General features: G+C 37.2%; 1 protein-coding gene across 5 annotated transcripts in view; it reads left to right on the top strand.

The window, feature by feature from the left end:
* Positions 1–22,825, top strand: part of GRIA2 (glutamate ionotropic receptor AMPA type subunit 2) — an 89,508-nt gene that overhangs the window by 37,189 nt on the left and 29,494 nt on the right. For all 5 annotated transcript variants that reach the window (XR_011337361.1, XM_069855844.1, XM_069855843.1 and 2 more), the window contains exons 3-6: positions 1,114–1,353; positions 5,452–5,648; positions 9,977–10,030; positions 12,392–12,553. Coding sequence is in view for 4 of the 5 variants with exons in the window: in XM_069855844.1 (XP_069711945.1) it covers positions 1,114–1,353; positions 5,452–5,648; positions 9,977–10,030; positions 12,392–12,553 (653 nt within the window). In the remaining variant the exon portion in view is untranslated. The remainder of the gene's footprint in view (positions 1–1,113; positions 1,354–5,451; positions 5,649–9,976; positions 10,031–12,391; positions 12,554–22,825) is intronic.

The following is a 22,825-nucleotide window of genomic DNA, read 5'->3' as shown; positions in this document are numbered from 1 at the left end:
ATGAGACACCTGCAGTATAGTAGAAAGTTCAGAAAGTATTTAGCCTTTGCAGCAGATGCAAAACAACTGTTCATGAATATGCTGGGAGGTAGTGAGCTGGTTTTGTCTCAACAAGAGCATACTGATTTGTAACAGAACAAGGAGTTCACTAACTTAAACAGAAAAGCTATTCAGAAAATTCACAGCCTTTTCCAAAAACCTTTGCTCCAAATGAGCAGTGTTATACCTTTAATACACTTGAGATAAATATTGGAAGTTTATGTAACAATTTGCAGTTGGAACTGAAGAGGTCTGACCATCTTGTACCCTAGCCCTGGGAAACCTGCAGTGTCTTTTTATAAAGGGGTATTACTCATCAAGGTTTTAATCACTTGTATCTTCTCACCTGAGGTGAAATTCTGACCTAATTAAAGTTAATATGTGATAACTGTTGAAACTTGCATTCAGAATTTCACCCCTACTGTTTAGGTGCTTTTAATTGGGATATAGAAATAATTAGGGTATGAGATAACTGTGGTAGCAAGGATAGGTAGCCAAAGCCATGAAAAGAGAATAGCAATGAAAAACAGGCATAAAGGGTTGATATTTTTTTTTAAAAAAATGTAAAGATACGATGACTTTAAAAGATAAAATACTCTATTACCTAATCTAAGAATTATGAAAAATAAAGTCAACTTATTTTTACCCTTACCTGAATTCTGTTCAAGGATTAGTGCACTAACTAGCAGGGCAAAATTAGTTTCAGTTGCACTGTGATTTCTATTTATAAGCAGGTCATGTGTGTCAGGGATTGCGATGAGGCTGACTAGATGTTCAAGGTGACTATGTGCGGACCAAAGAATGCATAGATGATAAATGAGAACTAATCAGAAATGAACGCTACCTTACTGTATGTAGCCTGTTTCTAGAACTTGGGCACTAGTATAGCCTGCAGTGTTAAAGAAGAGAAAAAGAGCCAGGAGAACCAGCTCGTCTACACAGACATTGCTTTTTTCTCCTGATACTTATGTGATCAGACATTTTTGTTATTTCTTATATATATAAATGAGAGAGTCTTCAATAAATTTTCTGAAAGAATTCTCCCACCTAATTGTTTTTCTTTCTCCCTCCTAGTCTGCTCCCAGTTTTCAAGAGGAGTCTTTGCTATTTTTGGATTCTATGACAAGAAGTCTGTAAATACGATTACATCCTTCTGTGGAACTCTTCATGTCTCCTTCATAACTCCCAGCTTCCCAACAGATGGAACACATCCCTTTGTCATTCAGATGAGACCTGACCTCAAGGGAGCTCTGCTTAGCTTAATCGAATATTATCAGTGGACCAAGTTTGCATATTTGTATGACAGCGACAGAGGTAAGATGTGGTGCTTCTCATCTGTGTGCTGTTGGCACTGAAAATGCTGAATTAGTATTAGAAAAGTAAACAAGGAAAGGAATATTTACCTGCTGCAGGTGTAAGTGTAAACTTAAATTTAGAAATGAGCTTTTTGAACAGAAACAAAATTGTTTAAATGAGAATGAAATTACTACACAGTGTATTAATAGAATTGCAAGCATGTGCTCATAAGCAATGTGAGAGTAATCGGATGTTATAAAACAGTTCCTATGAAAAGCCTTTTCTTTTTTTAAAAGAATCATCTAAAGAGAAGAAAAAATATCCATGTGAGAAGGGCAATCTGTTACCACAGATTCACTCCAGATATGCAAAATTGATAGTTGAGCACCAAGAAAGCAAGTATCTTGGATGCAGTCCCTGCTTCTGTGCTGACTGCTTTTGATATTAGAGCTCCTCCTCTCTGCTGAACTTAAGATTTTTTTTTTTTTTTGTGGTTGTTGATAAACCTATATCCACTGCTTGTGAGCAGTTTACTCCTCAGTACAGCCTTTTCAAGGTTGATGCAGATTTATAGCTGTAGTAATAATGTAACAATTTATGAACTGGGCATTTGCAGATTGTGGTACATCACTTAATTTTCTGAGATGAAGCAGCATTGTATGGAAGTGCAGTTTTTTTGATTGCCCTTTCTGGAATTCCGTTATTGTCATTCTGTTTTCAGGTTGTCCTCACCTAGTAGTCCTTGTCTTATTCTCAGCTTCTCCTGTTCCCTTTCAAAAGGCTCTTTTGTGGCTTACCTGCATGTTCGTTGGTCAAAGTTGAATATTCAAGTGCATAGTTAATGGTAAGATGCCACTGGATTTAAAAGATGGTTATACCACACCATGGTTCATTGAGTATTAGGGTGACATTAGATTCTGTGCATTGCGATGGCACTTTATACATTATGTCATTCAGAAGCTGAAGGAACCTCCTGAAGACAGTTCTTTATCACTGTTGTCAGCTTTAAAGTTAGAAAAACTAATACTGGTATGTAGCCTCCAACAGTTATGTCATCTGCAATGATGAACTGCAAGCCCATTTCTTTGGCAGATCCTTCTCAAATTCACATTAAAATCACAAACATTTACTACCTTTTTAGAAAAGACAGAGGTAAACCTACTTGCTTAGCCAGTATTCTGTCAATCGGCTAGCATTGCACAGTACATGATCTGCATGTGATTTATATTTAGGAAATACTGAAAACTGCCTAGTTCTTGCGGTCTGCACTGGCTGACTCTGGCCAGGAGTAATGGCATGAAGTTGTTATTCATAGTCACCCTTTGGTTATGCCTTTTTTTCTTATTTGCCAGTTTTAGTTGTGGCAAGGCACCCCAGTGATAACAAGCTCCAAGTCATGAACCTCCTGCCTTAATGTTGAGTAAATTGTTGCTCCTCAGTGCTCCCACTGACTGCAGGAAAGTAACCTGCAGAGTCAAGTAGTACGTAGTCAGCAACACTGACATGAAACCTGAAAACACAGGGTCCACAGTTCCTCTAAACACTTCTGCATAAGTGTTATGTTGTGACAGTGATGTATATTTAAGGAATGATGTATAATTTAAAATGTTTCCATCTTCAGGAGTGGGAAAAAAAAGAGAGACTTACTCTTCATGGAAGCTGTGACAGTTAATAGGGATTAGTTTCATGACTTATTCCAAAAGAAACTTTTATTGCTACTTTTACAGCTCCTCTGTGGTTAGGAGCTGACTGGTTGAACTGCAGGGCAATTTTGTATCTCATTCCGGTCTATAAGAAGCAAAGCAATTAGTATATAAATGTCCATCCTATTACTGGCTTAATATGCAGTTATTCTCATGTAATGTGGGTTAGTGTTCTTTACCCTTCTCTCCTCCTCTGTGTTGCAAGTACTAAACAGTGGGTTTTGGAAAAAGTGATGACACTATTGGAGGATTCTATCTGTAGCAAAATTGCTAATTTATTCAGCCTCTCTTCTGTCCTCCTTCTCAGAGCTCACTGAATTAAGAGTTTGTCTCATGATAATCAAAGAGGTTCAGGCACATAAGGTTACCAAACATAAGTGTACCTATTGTTCAAAAAAAGCAAGTGGAGGTTTTAGAAGTTTACTTGTCTGCAGAATCCCACTTTCATTACCGCTCTCCAGATACTTCCACATTCACGGAAGTATTGCTGTGAATGATTTTTTTCTGTCTGATTTTCATTCTTTTGCAATGGTTATTGTTATCAGAATAGACTGAACTATATAGGTATGACAAATCTGCCACATATAAAAAGCAAGAAAACCAGGCAGCCATTTGGTATCTCTGCAGAGAGCACTCCAACAAAAGGGAGTCCTTAGGAAAAATGAAATATTAGGGGAGTAAAATTCAGAAACCATTTGTGTTGGGTAGTATTAAGATTAATAGCTGCAGCAGCCTCTATTAATTTATGCCTAACTAAGATTCTGTTTAACTTGGAGGAAGCATATGTACAGAATGGAGTACCTGAAGTCTACTAAATGATCTCTGAAACAATGATTCAGATTATATATGTTTCTATTTGGATAGGGTTTTTTTGTGGTTTGTTCGGGGTTTTTTTAAATTATTTTAAAAGGCTATTTAGAACATTATTTTGAGGTATAGGCTTACTTTAGTGTTTATTAATGTGTTATGGTATTCTCTACATCTTTTAGTTTGCTTGCATCAATTATCTGTTCCTTTTAGCACTAATTCGCCACATTTATGTTTGAAATATTATAAATAGTTTATATGTACCCCTGGACTGTGGTTATCTATTATTTTAAAATAAATATTAATTGCATGGCATACAAAACTTCATATCTGTTCTCTTTAAAGAAGATGTAGAAAACCAGAACAATTTGCAATAATCATTGAATTTATGCTTTTGGAAGCCTGATGTTTTCTGCCTTTGTTGACCAGTCTTTATGTCATTACTAGTTTCACTGATAAAGCTTAATTGCTAAATACTGACCAAGCTTAATTTAATTATGCATATACAGACTGTAAGACAAATGAATTCTTAGTGCTTTCTTTCTACATTTATGGGCATAACCACCATTATGTCTCATGAGTTATACCTGAAGCTTCCTTTATGTACCAAGTCAGAAATTTTTCTCAAAGAAATAGCTCCTGATGTTCTGTGGTTTTAGGGGAGATTAATGTGCAAAAATGCCAACTGGCTTTGAGAAAGTCTATCTTTATATAATACCATCTACTATCCTTAAAATTGCTCTCTAGGGTTATGTAGAATTTTCTGGAAGGAATTTAAACAGAACAAGTCTTATTCCTGTACTGCTGGAAATGGTTACTGTAGTGTTTGTTGTGTAACAGAAATTAATTTCCAGCAGTAATTTTTATGTTCCTATACTCTGTTTTAATTTAATCCTTGAAAAGGAAAACAAAACAAGTAAAATCTTCACTGATTTTACAATGTATTGTAGGCAGTTGCAGCTGTACAGATATTACAGGTTCCTGGCAGGAATGTGCCAAAAGGATAAAATGAAAGCAGACTTCTGTAGACTGCTTGTAGGTGTTAGCATTGAGCCTATATGGAACAATCTCAGCATATCTTTTATTATCAGGGATATGACTGTAGGCAACAGAATTAATAACTCCATTAGCGCCACTGCAGAACATGGGAATTTTGTCATAGACCTCAGTGTGGTCTGAGTTTAAATACAGTACTGCTCAGGCACCGAGAACAAAAGCAGTTCAATAACATTTTATAATAAGCAGCTGATCCTCTTGCTGTAATTGAATCCCTTTTCTTCTAGAAGACCTTTCCCAGCATGTGGAATCCCAGCAGTGGATCAGTGAAACTGGCAAAATCTCTGTCTGAGGAATACTGACACAAAACAAAAGGCTGTCCTTACAGGGCTCTACCCTGATCCCTTACAGTGGTGTAAACAGAAATTTCATGCAAAAAGAACTAATTAGACCCACATGTATCTTCATTTCTGAGTTCTAACAGTATGTGACAGGTCAGACAATTTGCAGGGAAATCTTAGATAAGTAATCTCATAAATCACATTCTGGAAGCTTGTTATTCATAAAGCTTTATTTGTCATATCTGTTGGTTTTTTCTGTCCTTCACTAGGCTTATCAACACTGCAAGCTGTGCTGGATTCTGCTGCTGAAAAGAAATGGCAAGTGACTGCTATCAATGTAGGAAATATTAACAATGACAGAAAAGATGAAACTTACCGTTCACTGTTTCAAGATCTAGAGGTAAAAAAGGAAAGGCGAGTGATTTTGGACTGTGAGCGCGATAAAGTCAACGACATTGTCGATCAGGTTTGCTATTCTCTGTACTTCAGTGACATCATATAGCTATGTTCTATAAGTAAATATAGTGAATTCCTTTCTCTTGATCCTATTTTTGTGATTATTATGCATCATTTGGAAGTGACAGGTTTGTATTGAGAACCACATATATATATATCTCCCAAAAAGTGAACATACAAATCCTATAATCCCTCCCTTTGCTCAAAGGCAAGATAGTTCTATCTGGATGATCCCATATGGTTTTATATCCTGATTATTTCAAGAAAAAAGAATCTCTTTAAGACTATTTCACAACCTAAGTAGTATACTATATTCTGTGGAATTGATACACTGTTATGTATGGTGCATTAAAAATAGTTATGTTATATTATATCTAGGAATTAGTTCTCCTTACACCTAGAAAATATTTTCTGCTTCTAATGCTTTTTCCAAGAATGTTTTACATTTTGGGAAGGCTGTATCAAAAGCTTCTCCTCTCCATTTAACTTCCTTTGTAGTTAATGTATCTAAGCTCTTTGCCATTTGTACTGTCCTTGGATCTCTCTTCATTTTGTCTCCCTTTTAAAGTGTGTTAACCAAAATTGGATGCTGTTTCCCATAGCTAAGGCCTCCTGAGCTTTAAATAGAACAGAAAATTATGTCTTATCTCCACCCATGCATATATTATTTATTAAAATGATTTTTTTAATTTTCTTTTTCGCAGCAGCATCACAGTGCTCTGATTCAAATTATTGCGTTACCTTCAAATCCACCCCTTCAATCCTAGCATCTAGGAAAGTCTTACTGTCTTTATATCTTGTTTTCATGCATGCAGAGCACAATGGCAAATTATAAGGATAGCTCCCTGCTGGCTTGAGCTTGACAATGTGAAACTGTGCAGCATCTGTGGGAATGTATCATCAGTGTGTAGATGTATTGGTTTGAAGATTTTTTTAGAAGGGCTTGTTATTTTGGTCTTTGTTATGAAGGACATTACATTTTGCAGAGGCTCAGGCAATGAGCCGTCCCCTAAATCGAGCACATTGTATTTGTCTGTTTTACTTGGAATTCATTTCCACAAACTGTTTCTCTCATTTTCAAGATCAGTTTGAATTTGATCCTGTTATCAGAGCATTTGCAGACCCATTTTCATCTGCACTTTCTTAAAAATCGTATTTTCTGACTTGTTATCCATGTCAAGAAACATACCGAGTGGAGCAGTACTTGAGAGAAATAGTACTTACAGGTCCCTTTCAACTGTTTCTGTGTGGGTTTTCAAACAGTTGTTTGCTTAACTCTATGGTGACTGTTTCGTCCATGTTCCCTTAAGTGCTAGTAATCATAGAATGATGGAATGGTTTGGATTGGAATGGATGTTAAAGATCATCTAGTTGCACCTTCCTGCTGTAGGCAGGGGCACTTTTCATTCAGTCAGGTTGATCAAAGCGACATCCAACCTGGCCTTGAGCTCCTCCAGAGATGGGACATCGACAGCTTTTCTGGACAATCTGCTCCAGTGCCTCACCACCCTCGTAGTGTAGAAGTTCTTCCCGTTTATCTAGTCTAAATCTACTTTCTTTCAGTTTAAAGCTATTACCTCTTGTCCTATCAGTACACATCCCTGTAAAAAGATGCTCTCCAGATTTCTTGTAGACTCCCTTTAGGTACTGGAAAGCATCCCCAGAGCCTTCTGTCTTCTAGACTGAACAACCTCAGCTCTCCCAGCCTGTCTTCACAGGAGAGGTGCTCCAGCCCTTGCCTTTGTGGTCCACTGGGCCCAATGCAGCAGGTCCCTGTCTTTCCTGTGCTGAAGGCTCTAGAGATGGATGCAGTACTCCAGCTGGGGTCTCACCAAAATGGAGTGGAGTGGCAGAATCACTTCCCTTCATCTGCTGGCTGCGCTTCTTTTGATGCAACCCAGGATGTGGTTAGCCTCCTGGGTTGCAAGCACACATTGCTGAGAAGCTCAGCATGACCCATCAATCAGCATCCCCAAATCCTCCTCCTCAGGGCTGCTCTCAATGCGTTCTCCACCTAGCCTATAATTGTGCTTGGGATTGCCCTGAGCCATGTGCATGACTTTGCACTTGGCCTTGTTGAACTTCATGGTGTTTGCATGGGCCCTCTTCTCAAGCTTGTGTAGTTCCCTCTGGATGGTATCCCTTCCCTCTGGTGTGTCCACTGCACCACTCTGCTTGGTGTTGTCAGCAAACTTGCACTTGATCACACTGTCCATGTTGCTGACAGATTGTGCCAATGCCAATACTGACCCCTGAGGATCACCACTTGTCACAGGTCTCCGCTTCAACATCAAGCCATTGGCTGCAGCTCTTTGAGCGTGACCATCAAACCAATTCCTTATCCACTGACTGGTTGTCATACAGGACCAGATGCCTTACTATACATAGATCTGTCATATCAATTTCCTTCTTTTCATGAGGATGCCTGGTGTAGACCCTTTGTGTCAGTATTCCTTTTCTTATTCTGTGTATTTTTACTGAGAGACATGCAACAGGCTTTCTGTTGACCAGGTTTTTCTTGAATACTGAAGTTATTTGCCTTCTTGATGCAGCAACTCCTTCAATTTCTTCCTTGCTTTTGATTCTTGAACAAACCTCCTACTGTAGTGCTTTGATTTATCCTACTAACTGTGGTGACAATCTCAGGTTCATCTGGTTATGCTCTGTAGTCCTGGGATCTTTGTATAGATGTATGATGTGTTTGCAAAGTTGCTTCATCATTCTTGTTTTTTGTCTTGTGTTATAGATTCTCAGTTTATGTAAGTTGAAGTTAAAAAATATTTCAGTTACCTGGCTCTTCTCAGACTAATTTATATTCCTATTCTTTGATCTGGCGGGCTAGTGTCAGCATACTCTTCATTATATAGATTCTCTCTTCTTTTGTAGAATCTAATTTCCTTCTCATAACACCCTTCAGCCAGTCATGCAGTTACTGTTACTTTTGTCTATCCCTGCTTGAGATGCTAGTCTAAACTAGGGACACTGGTAAATACCTTTTGTGTCCACAGCTCCTTCATCATGGCTTTTGGAGCTACCACTGAATCTTCTCAGTGTTTTAACTGGCAGCATCCTTAGTGTTCATAAGGATGAGTGACACAAAGCAATGTTTTGGAATGCTAGATTAATGAAATAGTACTTCGTGGCATTTAGAGCAGAATTACTGACCACTGATCCAAAGACTTGCAGCTACTGGCTGTTTTTTTTTGATACCGGTGATGAAGAAGCATTTTATGCAGAAATTATAGTCTATTTGTTCTAACTAAAATTTCTTTGGAAGCAGCAGCTGCATAAGAAATACATCTGAACATAGTTCTTAAGCCTTTTAATAAGTAATGAGTTTTAAGTAGCCTGAACAAAGTAATTGTTCTAGAATAATTAAGTTCATATATTGTGAATATTGACCTCAAAAGAGGAGTAATTCAGTAATTTCTACAGCCTATGTAACATGATCCTTTCTGTCTTAAACTCTAGTAATATAAAACTTAGTATTAAACATTGCCTTCAGTTATTTTTCTGTAGCTTCATTAAAATATGTTTGTGGAATGTTGTTCACTACTAGCTTGATATAATTTACAGGATACCTATTCTGAATATTTTAGTTACATGTTAAATGAGGAAATAAGTGAATCATTCTCTAATGATTTAAGTTGTTCTCATTGTTCAGAAGATGGAAAAAGCCTCTAGAGCCCTCTTATCTCCAGCATCCTTCCTCCAGAGAAGTGTTTTGCTTCAAAATGCAAACTTCCCCATGCAGCCATAGTTTTCATTAGGCTTATTTAGGAGCAGAATGCATGCTATGTGCCTGCCAGTGGAGACTGCTGGGGAGCCATGAGCTCTGTGGGAGGCAGTGGGGAAACGTTAGAGCAGTAAACAACAATTTGAACTTTAACTGACTTCTTCATAATGAAGATGCTTTCATTAATGTCCGTTGACTTTTAAACTTTTTCTAGTTCAAGGAATGTTTCAGTTCTGCTACAAAGGCTGGCTGCAAATTCTAAGCAGGAATCTCTGAGTGCTTCTGCTGCATGATGCCCATTCTCTCCTGTCCAGGTTATGCCTTTATTACACAGCACAGTAATTAGCATTCAGCTCTTCTGTTTACAGATCTTGGAACTTGCATTTCAACATGATTAGCATGACAGTAATAAGTAAACAGCAGAGAGTATGTTCCATGGTGCACTAGGTAAAATTAAAAGTAAGGCACTAAACAAACTCAGTATTGTGTACCATAAAGCATATAACTAGCTTTTACACCATATTGCATTTTGTAGTTTTTAAATATTTGTCCATATGTAAGGTGAACATTTCCGTTATGGGGTTATTTCTTCTTTTTTACAGGTTATCACAATTGGTAAACATGTTAAAGGATACCATTATATCATTGCAAACCTGGTAAGCATTTTTAATATTTAAAATAACTGTCTTTCTCATTTTTACTGTTTATGGAAGCACATCAAACAGTATTTTGTTTTAAATGTATTTTGGAAAGTAGAAAAAAGCTAAATGTCTTTATCCTTGCTAAATGAATTCATATGTTGTGATGGTATTTGTTGTATTGACTGAGTCTTCCCAGGGCTTAAATGCCTCCTGTGATATTCCTTTCAGTGGGAGGGAAGGTTGCTCAGCACCTTCAATAGAGCTTCATCTCTTTTTCTACATACTTCAGAAAAGAGGGGTAAAGAAAACAGAAAAGCATTGTAGGCTGATACATTCTTTCAAAAAACTAATGTTTCTTCTCTCCTTTGAAGTACTTGAAAATTCCAGCTTGTGTCTTTCATTCTGCTGGTGAGGCTCAGGTTTATACCTTTTGTTCCTCACATTGGCTTGGTAGTCAGTTACAATTTATCATTTCTTGAACACAGATGATCAGACAGTGTAGCTAATCAGGGGTAAAGTTCAGAAAACACTAAATTGTTTCAATGTAATTTTTTTGAAATTGTGTCGAAAGATGAAGGGCAATTTTACTTACATTAAAGTTAACGAAAGTTGTTTGCTGAAGCTAGGGAACCTAGTCTAGTGTTTGTAACAGACAAAGCAAATTTCACAGGCTTGAATCTCAGTTATTCATTTCCCGAAAAGAGTTTTGGAGTTACATGGCGTAGGTTCCTCTAAATATTTTTTTTACATTATTTACTCTTGGGGTGTGGTAGTGTTTTATACAAATTCCAACAGTGGCTAAGAGTGCTTTAATTTGTACTCTGTCTTCCACAATGCTTTGAGGGGCCTGAGGAAACAGAACGACCATAGTGCATCTGTCACACTTCAGACATAACCCCTATTCCCCTCTCTAGGCGGGCAGTATTCTGAAAAATTGCGTATTTTGCTAGACAGATGCAAAGGAGCCTTATACTCTAAAAGCATTTTTAAAAGGAGAACAGTGGGGTTTCATTTTTTTTATTTAGTAACTAACTTTTAGGATAAAGAAGAAGAGATACTGATATTCACAAAGTAAGCATAAGAGTCTTACAAAGTTTGGAAAATTCCCTGTAAAACATTTGTATTTTGCATTGCAGATACTGTATAAATAATATTTTGAGTCTTAAGGTAAATAAACATTTTAGAAAAATTGCCTAGTGTATTTCATTATGTTAACTGGTGGTTATTTTAGGCTTGAAGTTTGTAGTAGGAAGCCTATAAGATCAAAATCTTAATTGAATCTTCTGTTTTAAAGCTGTTGAGTATCATATTTGCTTCCTACAGATTTATACAGTTTATATGTAAATATTGTAGTTTTTTCATATAGTGGCATATAAAATATATATGGTAATGATTTTTAAAATTATGTTTTTCTCTGTCAGAAAGAATTTTTGTAGTATTTGATCATACATTCCATCTTTTTCACTGAATTCACCTTTTCCGTTTCTTGATCGTAATAATGTTCTCCTCCAGTCTGACCAGTCAGTCCAGATATTGATCTATTTTAACAATAAAATATCATGATAGATGAAGAAGACATCAGAGTATACAATGAAAGTTCCTATTCAAATGTCAAGCTCATGATAATATTGAAGAAAGTTTCATGATGCCTGTAAGGTGTCTGTATTGGCAGGCAGCAATACATCACTGATGAACATCATTAATATGCAATAATTAAAAAACACCTAGTATAGTAGTTGTAGCAACTTCTGATAAAGTGGTCTGAAGTTGCTACTTCTTATGTTCACTCAGAGCATTCATTTAAATTGAAGTGTCTGAAATCAGTATTTCATGTAAATTCATTTGTTTGGTTACTTGGGGCAAGTTAAAACACAGAATATGGGAAACAAAACAGATGTTCCGTTTGTAAGAATGAGAAGTAGTTCTTCAGACTAGAGTGAGGAGACAGGGGAGATACTAAGTCCTTCCACATGCTTTAGTGTTCCTGTGAAAAAGAGGACACAACTGCGGCTGTAGCTATTCCTGGCTAAAACTTGCTTGCCTAACCGCTACTCATGTCAGTGTTTCCTTTTGCATTTAAGCAATCTCATTGAAATTAACAGGATAGTTCAGGAAAGTAAGCATGACAAGGACAGAACCACTCATTAAATGCTCTATGAAAATGTATATCTAGTGAGCAACATGAATCATTGCTTGCTGGTTGGAAGAGCTGATGACTTAATCCTGGCAGCCCAGGATTTAAACTTGGATCCTGTTTGAGGAAAATGTAGCTTACATTCTGCAATAGAAGTCACATGTTAAATCTTTATTTGTATATACTATTGAGAGATCTGCCAAAACTGTTGGAATAATGGCCATAATGGTTTCTGTCACCAGGGATTTACTGATGGAGATTTGTCAAAAATTCAGTTTGGAGGAGCTAACGTCTCAGGATTTCAGATAGTTGACTATGATGATCCTCTGGTGTCAAAATTTATACAACGTTGGTCAACACTGGAGGAAAAAGAATATCCTGGCGCGCACACTAGTACAATTAAGGTATGTCTTACATTTTTTTTAACCATGACAGTTCTACAGGAAATGAGAAAATTGGAATAGGAGGAAAAGAGATAGAGAAATCTCTTCAAAATCAGCTTGTATTTTCCTTTTTTCTGAGGCCAGATTAAGAGGGACTTAGTCAAAGCTATGTTCTTCTGTGGTTGTTTTTGTATTTGAAAATCTTTATGACAGAATACATTGATTTCTGATTTGATGCTTGACAAAATAAACTAAACTGTTTCCTGACTTTAGATACATTCATATTACATAGGTGTAATATACGTAATATGTATTACTCTCATTTCGTAAAAATGGAAGGGATGTGACTCTGATTGATGAACAAAATTCTTTTGTCTGTTCAAGATCATGGACTGGAAACAATGACTGTGAAATGGATGATTAAAGTAAAAAATATCTGAGACCAAGATGCAGTTTTTCACATTTGATTTAAAAATAAATTGGTGAGACACAGTGCAAAGGATTCTGGTATTATTTACAGCAGGGGAGAAATCCCGTGTCTGCTAGATAAGGTGAAATGGTTGCAATGTTTTATTCTAGCACTAACATCTGTAACTTCATCACAGGTATTCCATTTATTTCTTCCAGGGTTGGTCCTTTCAAGTCTAGAAATTGAAAGAGTTGAAGGAGAGTATTTGGAGTATCTAATGTTTTCAAGGTTTATTTTGTTATGGATAGAAAAAAAATGTATTTATTTTCATTAACTTTATTAACTTAAAACACAGTTTAGATTCAATTAGAAAGGTTGTTTTGTCATCCGTTATATACTGTCTTCTCAAGGAATATGCAAGATCGCAGTGATACTCAGTCAAGAGACTGAGACCTACATTAAATTATCAGATAATTTATAAATGCTAGAGGTGTAAACGAAGGGGAGTAGATGTATATTGCAATGTTTGGAAAGGTTGATTGTATCAGTTAATGTATTTCTTTGTGTAGCTTTGCACTTAGACATGTATAACTTGTCAGTTTTGCCTGCCATTACATGTAAGGACAGAGACATGTCACATTGCCTTCTGATCCATGAGGGAGCCAAAAGCAGAGCAGAATCATAGAAACCATAGAAACAGTGCAAGTAATATCTTTGAGCAGTCAGTCACCAGGCCTATCCTTCCTGCATGAAGAGAGAATCAGATATATCTGTGCAGTTGCTGTGATTAGTGATTTCATAACTTCCCCAAGCATTCTATTTCTTAAGCAGTCTTATTTCTGTTTTTCTTAGATAGTCTTTATGTTTGTTTGGTTTTGCCTAAACTAAATCAGACTTTGTATCACCTAATCCATTACTCCTTTATCTATTTCTAATGGATATGAGGAACTCCTCCTTTTTAGCTGTCCATTTGTATTTGAAAATGGCTGCCATATTTCTCTTGCTTTCCTAATTTTTTTTCCTTTGAGTGTTTTACTCTCAGATCCTATTTGTCCTTTTGTTCTGGAACCTTTCTAATTGGTACCCATCTTCTTTGAAATTGCAGACCAAGTTCTAAACTGCATCCGAGTGCTGTCCTGTAGAAATTTAAATAATGGCTTCATGTGTCTCAGAGACAGTGCTCCTTTCAGGGCTTCCTTTTATGATACCCCTTTTTTGTTGTTTTTTTTTTTTTTAAATTTTTTTTCCCCTCACCATCATAACACTGTTGAAATATATTTATCATGAGATACACACTAACATCCAGATCTTGTCCTGCATTGCTTTTCTGTACTGCTCCTGATTTAGACAGTCTCATACCGTATCTGTGCACTTGATCATTCTTTAAAGTACAGATTTTTCATCTGTTCTTGTTGAATTGCATTTCCTACCTGTCCCTGCCAAGCTCTGTTTGTTATCCTTTGCTTCTTGGAATAGAGTATAAACATCAAAGTTATTGAACATGTTAACTCACTAGTCTCCCATTTGTCCCTTCTGTTGATGAAGAACCTTTCTTCTTTGGTTTTGAGGCAGTTGTCCAAATTTTCAGTGGTTATAAATAAGCATTTGCCACTATTTCCCATGGAATCAAGGAGGCTGTCACTGCAAATCCTCTATGAAATGGATAGGAAAACTAATAAAAGCCCTGTATTATCAACAGGGAAAGGAGAGGAAGTTATATTATTGCAACTGTGTTTGAAAAGTGCATGTCAAATAAACGTTCTCTTCAAGAAAGAAAAGTAGTGTTGAAAACCTGTTCCACAGATGCCCAGAAAAGAACCTGGATCAAATTGCTTTAAAAATACATCTTCACAATTTATTAAAAATTAATTTTAAGAAATGGCAGTCTTAGGCTGTAGATGAGAAAAGTTACTGATTTTATTTGTTGCTGCACTGTACCTCTACTGATAAAATCCACAAGATTTAAAGATGAAGCACAGCATTTAAAACTAGTACTTTCCTGTCTTTTGTGAAAAGGTCGTCTCATCTTTCAAAAGTAAAACTGATATACTGTTTACCTGAGATTAAATTTAAAATACATCTGTGATAACTATGGTGTTACCACTCGCTGCGTGCAATTCTAGAAGAGCTAATAATGTGCAGATCTTGAAATGTGTCACTGAGCATCCTGGCAAATTTCTTTGTCAGGGACCAAAACAAAGCTGTATTTAATTTCACAGGAGCTAATAATAAAAAGTTGAATTCCTCTTTTGATCCGTTATTCTGTATTTACAAATGCCCTGGGATTTCTGAGCCTTAATGTTGCGTCAGACTATTATGTCTAAAAGGCAAAAGGACACTGAAGGACAACACATCCATTTGAACCCAGCTACTCCAACTTCTTAATCTGATTAACCCTTTCTGTTTTGTGGCAGCCTTTGGTCTAATTCCAGGAAGAACCTCGATTTGTACCTCTTGAAGGCTAGTGAGACATAATGTGCGGTATTGGATTTGCATGGCAAGGTTTTGTTAGCAGGGGGCTACAAGGGTGTCTTCTCTCAGAAGCCACTGGAAGCTTCCCCCATGTCTGGTATAACCCATGCCAGCCAGCTCCAAGATGGACCCACCACTGGCCAAGGCCAAGCCCATCAGCAGCAGTAGTATCACCTCTGTGATAACATCTTTAAGAAGGGAGTGGGGGGAACTGTGCAGCAGCAATTGCAGCCAGAGAGAGGAGTGAATATATGTGAGAGAAACAATTTTGCAGACACCAAGGTCAGTGAAAAAGGAGGGAGAGGAGGTACTCCAGGTGCCAGAGCAGAGACTCCCCTGCAGCCCGTGGTGAAGACCATGGTGTGAGGCATGCTGTCCCCTTGCAGCCCATGGAGGTTAACAGTGGAGTGGATACCCACCTGCAGCCCATGGAGGACCCTGTGCTGGAGCAGGTGGATATCAAAAGGAGGTTGTGACCCTTTGGGAAGCCTGTGTTGGAGCAGACTCCTGGAAGGACCTGTTGAGTTGTGGAAAGAGAGAACCCACACTGGAGCAGGTTTGCTGGCAGGACTTGTGAGCATGTGGGGGATGCGTGCTGGAGCAGTCTGTTGTTGAAAGACTGCCCCCATGGAAGGGACCCACACTGGAGCTGTTCATGAGGAACTGTGGCCTGTGGTAAGGACTTAAGTTGGATAAGTTGTTGGATGACTGCCTTCCATAGGAAGGACCACATGCTGGAGCAGGGGAAAGGGTGTTGAGGAGCAAGGAGGGGTAGAGACAACAAGTGATGAACAGTCCACAAGCTCGATTTCCCATTCCCCTGTACCGCTGGCCAGGAGGAGACAGAGAATTTGGGAGTGAAGTTGATCCTGAAAAGAAGGGAGAGGTGGGACGAAGATGTTTCTAAGATTTGGGGTTTCTTTTTCTTGTTATCCTACTCTGGTTTGATCGGTAATAAAGTAAATCAGTTTTCCACAAGTTGAGTCTGTTTTGCCTGTAACTCCAATTGGTGAGAGATCTCTCCCTGAGCTGATCTCAACCTATGAGCTTTTTTGTTATATTTTCCGTCCCCTGTCCAGCTGAAGTGGGGAATTGATACAGCAGCTGTGGTGAGCACCTGGTGCCAAGGTCAATGCACCACATGGGTTTTAAGCTGAAAGCATTCAAGTATAAATGAGGAGGGGAGTGGCTGGAGAACAGCCCTGCAGAAAAGGATCTGAGTTGCTGCTTGACAGCAGGCTTAATGTGATTCAGCAGTACCCTGGCAGCTCAGAGGGCAAAGCACGTCCTGGGGTGCATCAAACACAGTATAACCAGCCATTCAAAGGTGGTGATTATCCCACTGTGTTCAGCATTGACGCTGCCTCACTTTGAGTACTGTGTGCAGTTCTGAGCCCCACAATTTCAAAAACAATGTGAAAGTCCTTGAATGCATGCAGAGGAGGGAAACAAAGCTGGTGAAGGGCTGGAAGGCATGTGCTGTGAGGAGTGGGTAAGGACTCTTGGATTTGTCTAGTTTGGACTAGATGATCATTGTCCCTTCCAACTGAAATACTCTGTTTGATACTATAAGTCATCCTGCTTTATAGTGAGCTTTTCTAAGAGCAACCTTAGGCTTGGCATGTGCAAGAATTGTCTGAGACAACATGTACGATATATACAGAAACTATGTTGAACATGTAGAAAATAATTTGGGGCTGCCTGGTTGAAGACCTAAAGCAGCTCAGACTCAAAGAATACCATTTTGTTGGAAGATGGTAACAACCTCAGCAGTCATTGCAGCTGTTTTTGATGGCTTAAACTGCTTCATGCTGGTACATTATGTTTCAGATGTTCAGAATTCATACAGCTGTATTCCAAGCTTCATAATCTCTTAGACACACAGACAATCAATGCCTAGCTAAGATAACAAAACAATAGATAGTTTTTGCTGTCTGATATTGCCTTTACTAGTTTTACACCTTCAAGTGTTTGGGTTTTTTTATAGTCAACTCATCTAGTCTTTTAGAAAATTATTACAAAATCAATTTTTTTCAAACGTAATGTGATTCTAGAATTCAAAGTGTTTGTGTAGTAACAAACAATGTGGAGTTCTTGATAAAATCACAAAGTGGAAAACTGCAACTCTTAAACTGTAAGTCAAGAAGAATGAAGCTCGTAATTGAAAGCTGCTGCTTTAACTCCATCAGTGCTGGTTTATGTCAAGGGTGAAATACAGGGAACATGCAGACAAATATAAAAGTACATATTACATTGCAGTAATATACAAATTAACTTACTGCTATTAAGGAACAAATAACAGAACAGTGAAGATGTGCCTTTTGTGATTGCAGTGTGTTGGAAAATGGTTTTATCATACCAGGTATTTTAGTAAGGGTTAAGATATTCTGTTGCACCTGCTACAGTTTCTTGGAAAAATGTGATTGATAATGCCTGATTTCAGTAAATTATAATGATTTATAAATAAGAAATTTTAAACAACTAGTTAATTTCAGTGTTTATTATGTGATTTAGTCAGGAACTGAACTGGAGTAATTTTTTTTTTCAAGTGTCCTTGTAAAACTAGGATTTCTGCCTGTGTTTTCCAGTCCTTGTGTTTTGGTTTCCTAGGCATAGAAACTATGCATCTAGGAGTTGGCATTCCAGTTAAATGGTTTCACTGGGCTTGTGAATTGTAGTATTCATCTCTGCTTGCAAAAATATATATGAAAAGTGTGAGCATGAGAAATTTCAGTGTTAAACTTCATGCTTTTTCTTAATAGCTTAAGGCTCTTATGCATAAGTAATGACTCATTCCAGCATAGCTGGTTTGTTGTATTGGTTTTGCTTTTCAGTGTTTGGTTTGTTGTTTTTTTTTTAAAGAAAACTCTCAATTAAAGAATGGAACATTTAGTCAGTGAAAGAAGTGGGTGGTTTGAAGCAGTATCTGTAGATTTGTGTCAGACGTATAAAGAGCCTATTGACCCAGATCCTTAGATGCTGCAAGTTAAACTAGGGGAACTGTGCCAGACTTCAGAAAACTCTAGAGCCAAGTCCCAATGTTCTTATGCAGCTCTGCTTAATGGAATTTGAATCCACTTATTTTCTTAGTAATTGTAAGCGTTGAAGGATCTTAAGCCAATGAAGTGCAGTGCATTCCTCCTGCCTGTTTTCCCAGAAACTCCTTACCACTTTTCAACCAGCAATTCACCTGAATATGTTGTTGTAAGCAGAAGAAAGCTACTATTCCATCATGCTGCAAGCATTGAGCAAGATCAGGCATACCTCTGGCTTCATCAAGATTCGTGTCATTTAGGACAGAAAAGCTTGATGGAGAAATGGGGATAAGAAGAGAAGGGGGAGTGATACATATAGCTCAAATGAGAAGGAGGAGGAGGAATGTGTCATGCAAAAAAAAGGGGGTCTGCAAAGTGAAAGGAGCTTGATGGGATGTAAGTGACAGGCACAGGAGGGTGATGACAGCTCAGAGCTGGAGGTGCATCTACGGCTGAATGTTTCTTGAGTCAAGGGAATAAGGGAGGAGGAGAAGCAGTGGATATTATTTAAGTGAACAAGGAGAGGAGACATGTAGACTTATTGCTCGGGCAAGGCTGATATTAAGGGCCAGTCAATGTAAGGTAGCTGCCTATATTAAGCCAGGGATGACAGAAAAGCAAACATGAAGTGTTTATTATTCTCTTACAGTAAATATTTCTTGGTAAAATCAGCAGCTTGGTAAGAATGGTGTATTTAATACTATTAGCATTTCATTTGGAATTAGATTGGACCAAATAAGAGAAAATGTTTCATATTTGAGACAATAGGCAAAAAGTTGTCTCTTCTTTTTTTCCCCCTCCCACCCGGTAATGACTTCGTGGAAAGTGTATCATAATTTCAAGTCCAGGTACCCCTCCTACAGACTGTTGCAGAGAATGACAGTGATTCATAATGCATTAAAAACAAATAAAGGGCAGATAAAAAGATAATTTAATGTGGTTTTATTTAGTAAGTTAGTAAAAAATTTCCAGCTAAAGAATCCCCATATGGAAGTTCCATTTAGAATCATTTCTGTTGTGGTGTTGTTCAACTTCTGAGGTAAACAATTCTAATAAGTATGTAGGACTTTCTGTTGACTGAATAGGAATAATATGCTGAAGAGCCTAATGTAATTTTCAGATTCCTATCATTCACTTGGTTACTGTCTTTTAATAAAACAGAGTGATTCTAATCTCTCTTCTACCATTTTCATTAATTGTGCCAGCCATGGTCATTCTACCAGATTCAACCTAGAACATTCTACAGAAAATTATCTAGAATACATTTTATGATAATCTCAATAACTTTGTCTTGGTTGATAGCTCAACTCAAGGATATTTATCATAGTTAATAATGCACGAGTGGCTATTTTTATTATAAAAAGTGCACTGGTTGAAGACTATATTTCAGTAAATATTTCAGTAAAAGGGCATTTTATTTTTTAAAATAGACATCTGCTCTAGGTCACATTGCTTATTGATGTATGACTAACCTTGATTTTGAAGACAAAGTGACTTTCGAGATAGAACATAGGAATTTTAAGAGACTCAAGTATGTTTCTAGGGTAAAGCAGTAGGAAGAAAAAAACAACCCTCCACAAAACAAATCACCCACCCCCCCAAAAAACCCCAAACCTCCAACTTCAACATGTTAAATATTCATAGTAGCTCTTTCAAATCCATTTCTTGCAGCATGTTTTTTTTCAGAGAAGTGTTTTGCCTTCCTGTTTGTACCCTTCATTCTCATCCTCTGCTTTAAATTTTCCTACTTGGTTTATTTTCAGTATTATAACCACAGGCTTCAGGTTCTGCTGATCGATCTTGCTGATTTTTAACACTGTGAAGAGTGACATACTTTTCCCTAGCTCAGCCTTGAAGAAAAATGTTTTATGTGTTCCTTAAAAAGGCATGTGTTCTTTGTGGTTTAAGGAAGCTGAAAGGTGATTTTTATCATCATTGCCATTGCTCTTTTGCAAGTGCATTCTGTTTAAAGTTAGAAGTAAGATTACGCAAAAAAATGTAAAATGTTATTTATTTTGTCAGTACGTGTATTTTCCACAGGCAGTGACATGGATTAGAAGACATCTTTTCTTATAACTAAAATGCTGTAAATGCCAATCCAAATAATTGTTTTTATTATTTCTATCAAGCTGTATGAATTCAAATCCAAGTAATTGCTTTTAATTTTTTGTCAAGCTCTGTATGTTTCTTGGTTGAATGAAGTTCACCAGGAGTAAGCTTTAGGTTTGGGCATTAGGAGAGTTTAAAAAGCTTCTAGAAAAATAGAAAAGAATGGGCAAGAATAAGTAGTCTTTTTAAGGAACTTAATAAAAAGAAATTAGTTTAGATAGCAAAGTTTCCAGCCATTGAGTAGTGACTGGAGATTTTAGAAACCTCCCATGATTTTATCTTCAAGCAATTTATTACACAAGGTAATAAATGTGCAATTTACATTCATTCAAGTATGTAAATTATGAATAGTTGAGAGTTGTTTCTGCTGTTACTGTATGGAAAGATTAGGTGTCATCCCACTTTATTTATTTTTAATTATTTAGGAAATTTTAAAAGAAGGAAAGGGAGAAAAAAGAAGGTTTGCATTAAAAGCTACTGTACTCTTTTCAAGATCTAGTTTTAATACCTGATAGTTACTCTTTATCATTAAGTATTTAAAGAAAAGATATTTTTGTATTGCAGCATAGTATGATGGATTTTGGGAAAAAAAGACTGCAGCTGTGTATGGTTTTTTTGGTTGGTTCTTGTGTTTTCTTTTCTTAATACAGGCATGAAACCTGCCAAGTTGTTTTTAATGGCATGGGCTGGGAGAACACCTTGCAGAACTTGGTGCTTGCTTCAGTATTTCATTAACTTTAAGACTTTAAGTTGCTTATACATGATTCTTGGAGCAACAGCAAAATAAAAGCCCTATCCAGCAGTGCAGTGTGCTGTAACATCGTTACTGACTGCTCTCTGAGTGAAAGATATTGAATCGTCTCATGAGTTGTATACTTCAGATCCATTTGCCATGACCATCAAAAGCTGAGACAAACCGACATGGTGGAGTAAATGGCAAGACATTTCTGAAAGCACCTGCCCATCTTTCTATAGGCACAGGTGGCTTGGTTGAGGCAAAGCTCAAAGGATTTATTTTTTTTTTTTAAGATTGTCCAATATGGTGTAGCTCTTTCTCTGTAGTACATTTTCTGAAAATAAAGGGGGTACAATGTTAGTCTAATTTGACCTTCTGAAGCTGTAAATTCCCACACAACCTCTTTGTTAATACTCCTAAAGGAGTGTAAGACATGACTGTTGGCTTTTTGTTCTTTTGAAGGGAAAAAGGTCTGGAACTCAGTAGATCCGAATGCCAATGCCATTAATAAGATTCATTGTTCTACTTCCTCCTGGAAAACAGAAAGTTCACTTTGCTGCCAAGACTTTTTCCCAAGTCCATAATTTTTTTCTCCTGTGATATGTTTCCAGTATATTGAAGAAACATCTGTTTTACAGTAGCGTTAGCTCTGTAACTCTTTGGTCATTGAATTAAATCTAATGGAAGACCAAATTACTTTAAAACCTGTCCTCAGTGTAAAATCAGTCAGAAAAAAAAATACCTGTACTCTTTTTTGCTGCTGAACTTGCACCTCTGTGACACTGGTGAGAAGAGTATTTTTCTGGATTGGAAGTAATCTTGAGGGAATCTCCTTCCTATTATAGTAAGTAAAATAGATAGAAAGGCCAAGCACCTTGGGGTCATAAATCCTGTGATCTTTGCTATATTCAGCTTTAAAAGGACAGAAAGAAGGTCACTTTCCCCTATAAATATCCTACAGTAAGAGTGTTAGGATAATTCAAGTGCCTCGGTCTTGTCAGCATCTGCTGTATGCCATGAGAATCTTTCAAGCAGGAGTTAGACTTTCAGGGATGTAGGCTGGGTTGTATCCAGAAAGCAGCCTTTCTAAACCAAAGAGGAGATATCTAAAGAATGTAAACATATCCTGAAATTGGCAGTTTTTCTGTATAGCAGTGTTGAACCTGAAAACTTCAATTTTTCTATGGTGACAGGTTGCTTAAGGCATTCTTTCCATCTGATGTTCTTCCCAAAACATTATGGCATTACAGAGAAAAAATACATATTATTTGTTTAGCTGTTCTATGTACACAGAATGTTGTAATTGCATTTATATATGGGCTGTCATAAAAATCTAAGTTGCTCTGACTAAACAACTTCTGGAAGTGAAATTTGATAAGGACAGTATAATGTTTAGATAAATAGAGTTTGATCTCTATCCTCATCTTTACTGAGATTAATTTGAAATATTTTTTTTAAAGATACAGTAATCTTAGGTTTCGTAGAATCAAAGAACCCCTTGGTTGGAAAAGACCTTTGAGATCATCAAGCCC

Source organism: Phaenicophaeus curvirostris, chromosome 4, assembly GCF_032191515.1.
Source record: "Phaenicophaeus curvirostris isolate KB17595 chromosome 4, BPBGC_Pcur_1.0, whole genome shotgun sequence".
Lineage (NCBI taxonomy): Eukaryota > Metazoa > Chordata > Aves > Cuculiformes > Cuculidae > Phaenicophaeus > Phaenicophaeus curvirostris.
Note: the sequence above shows the minus strand (reverse complement) of the source record. Positions and strands in the feature narration are given on the sequence as shown.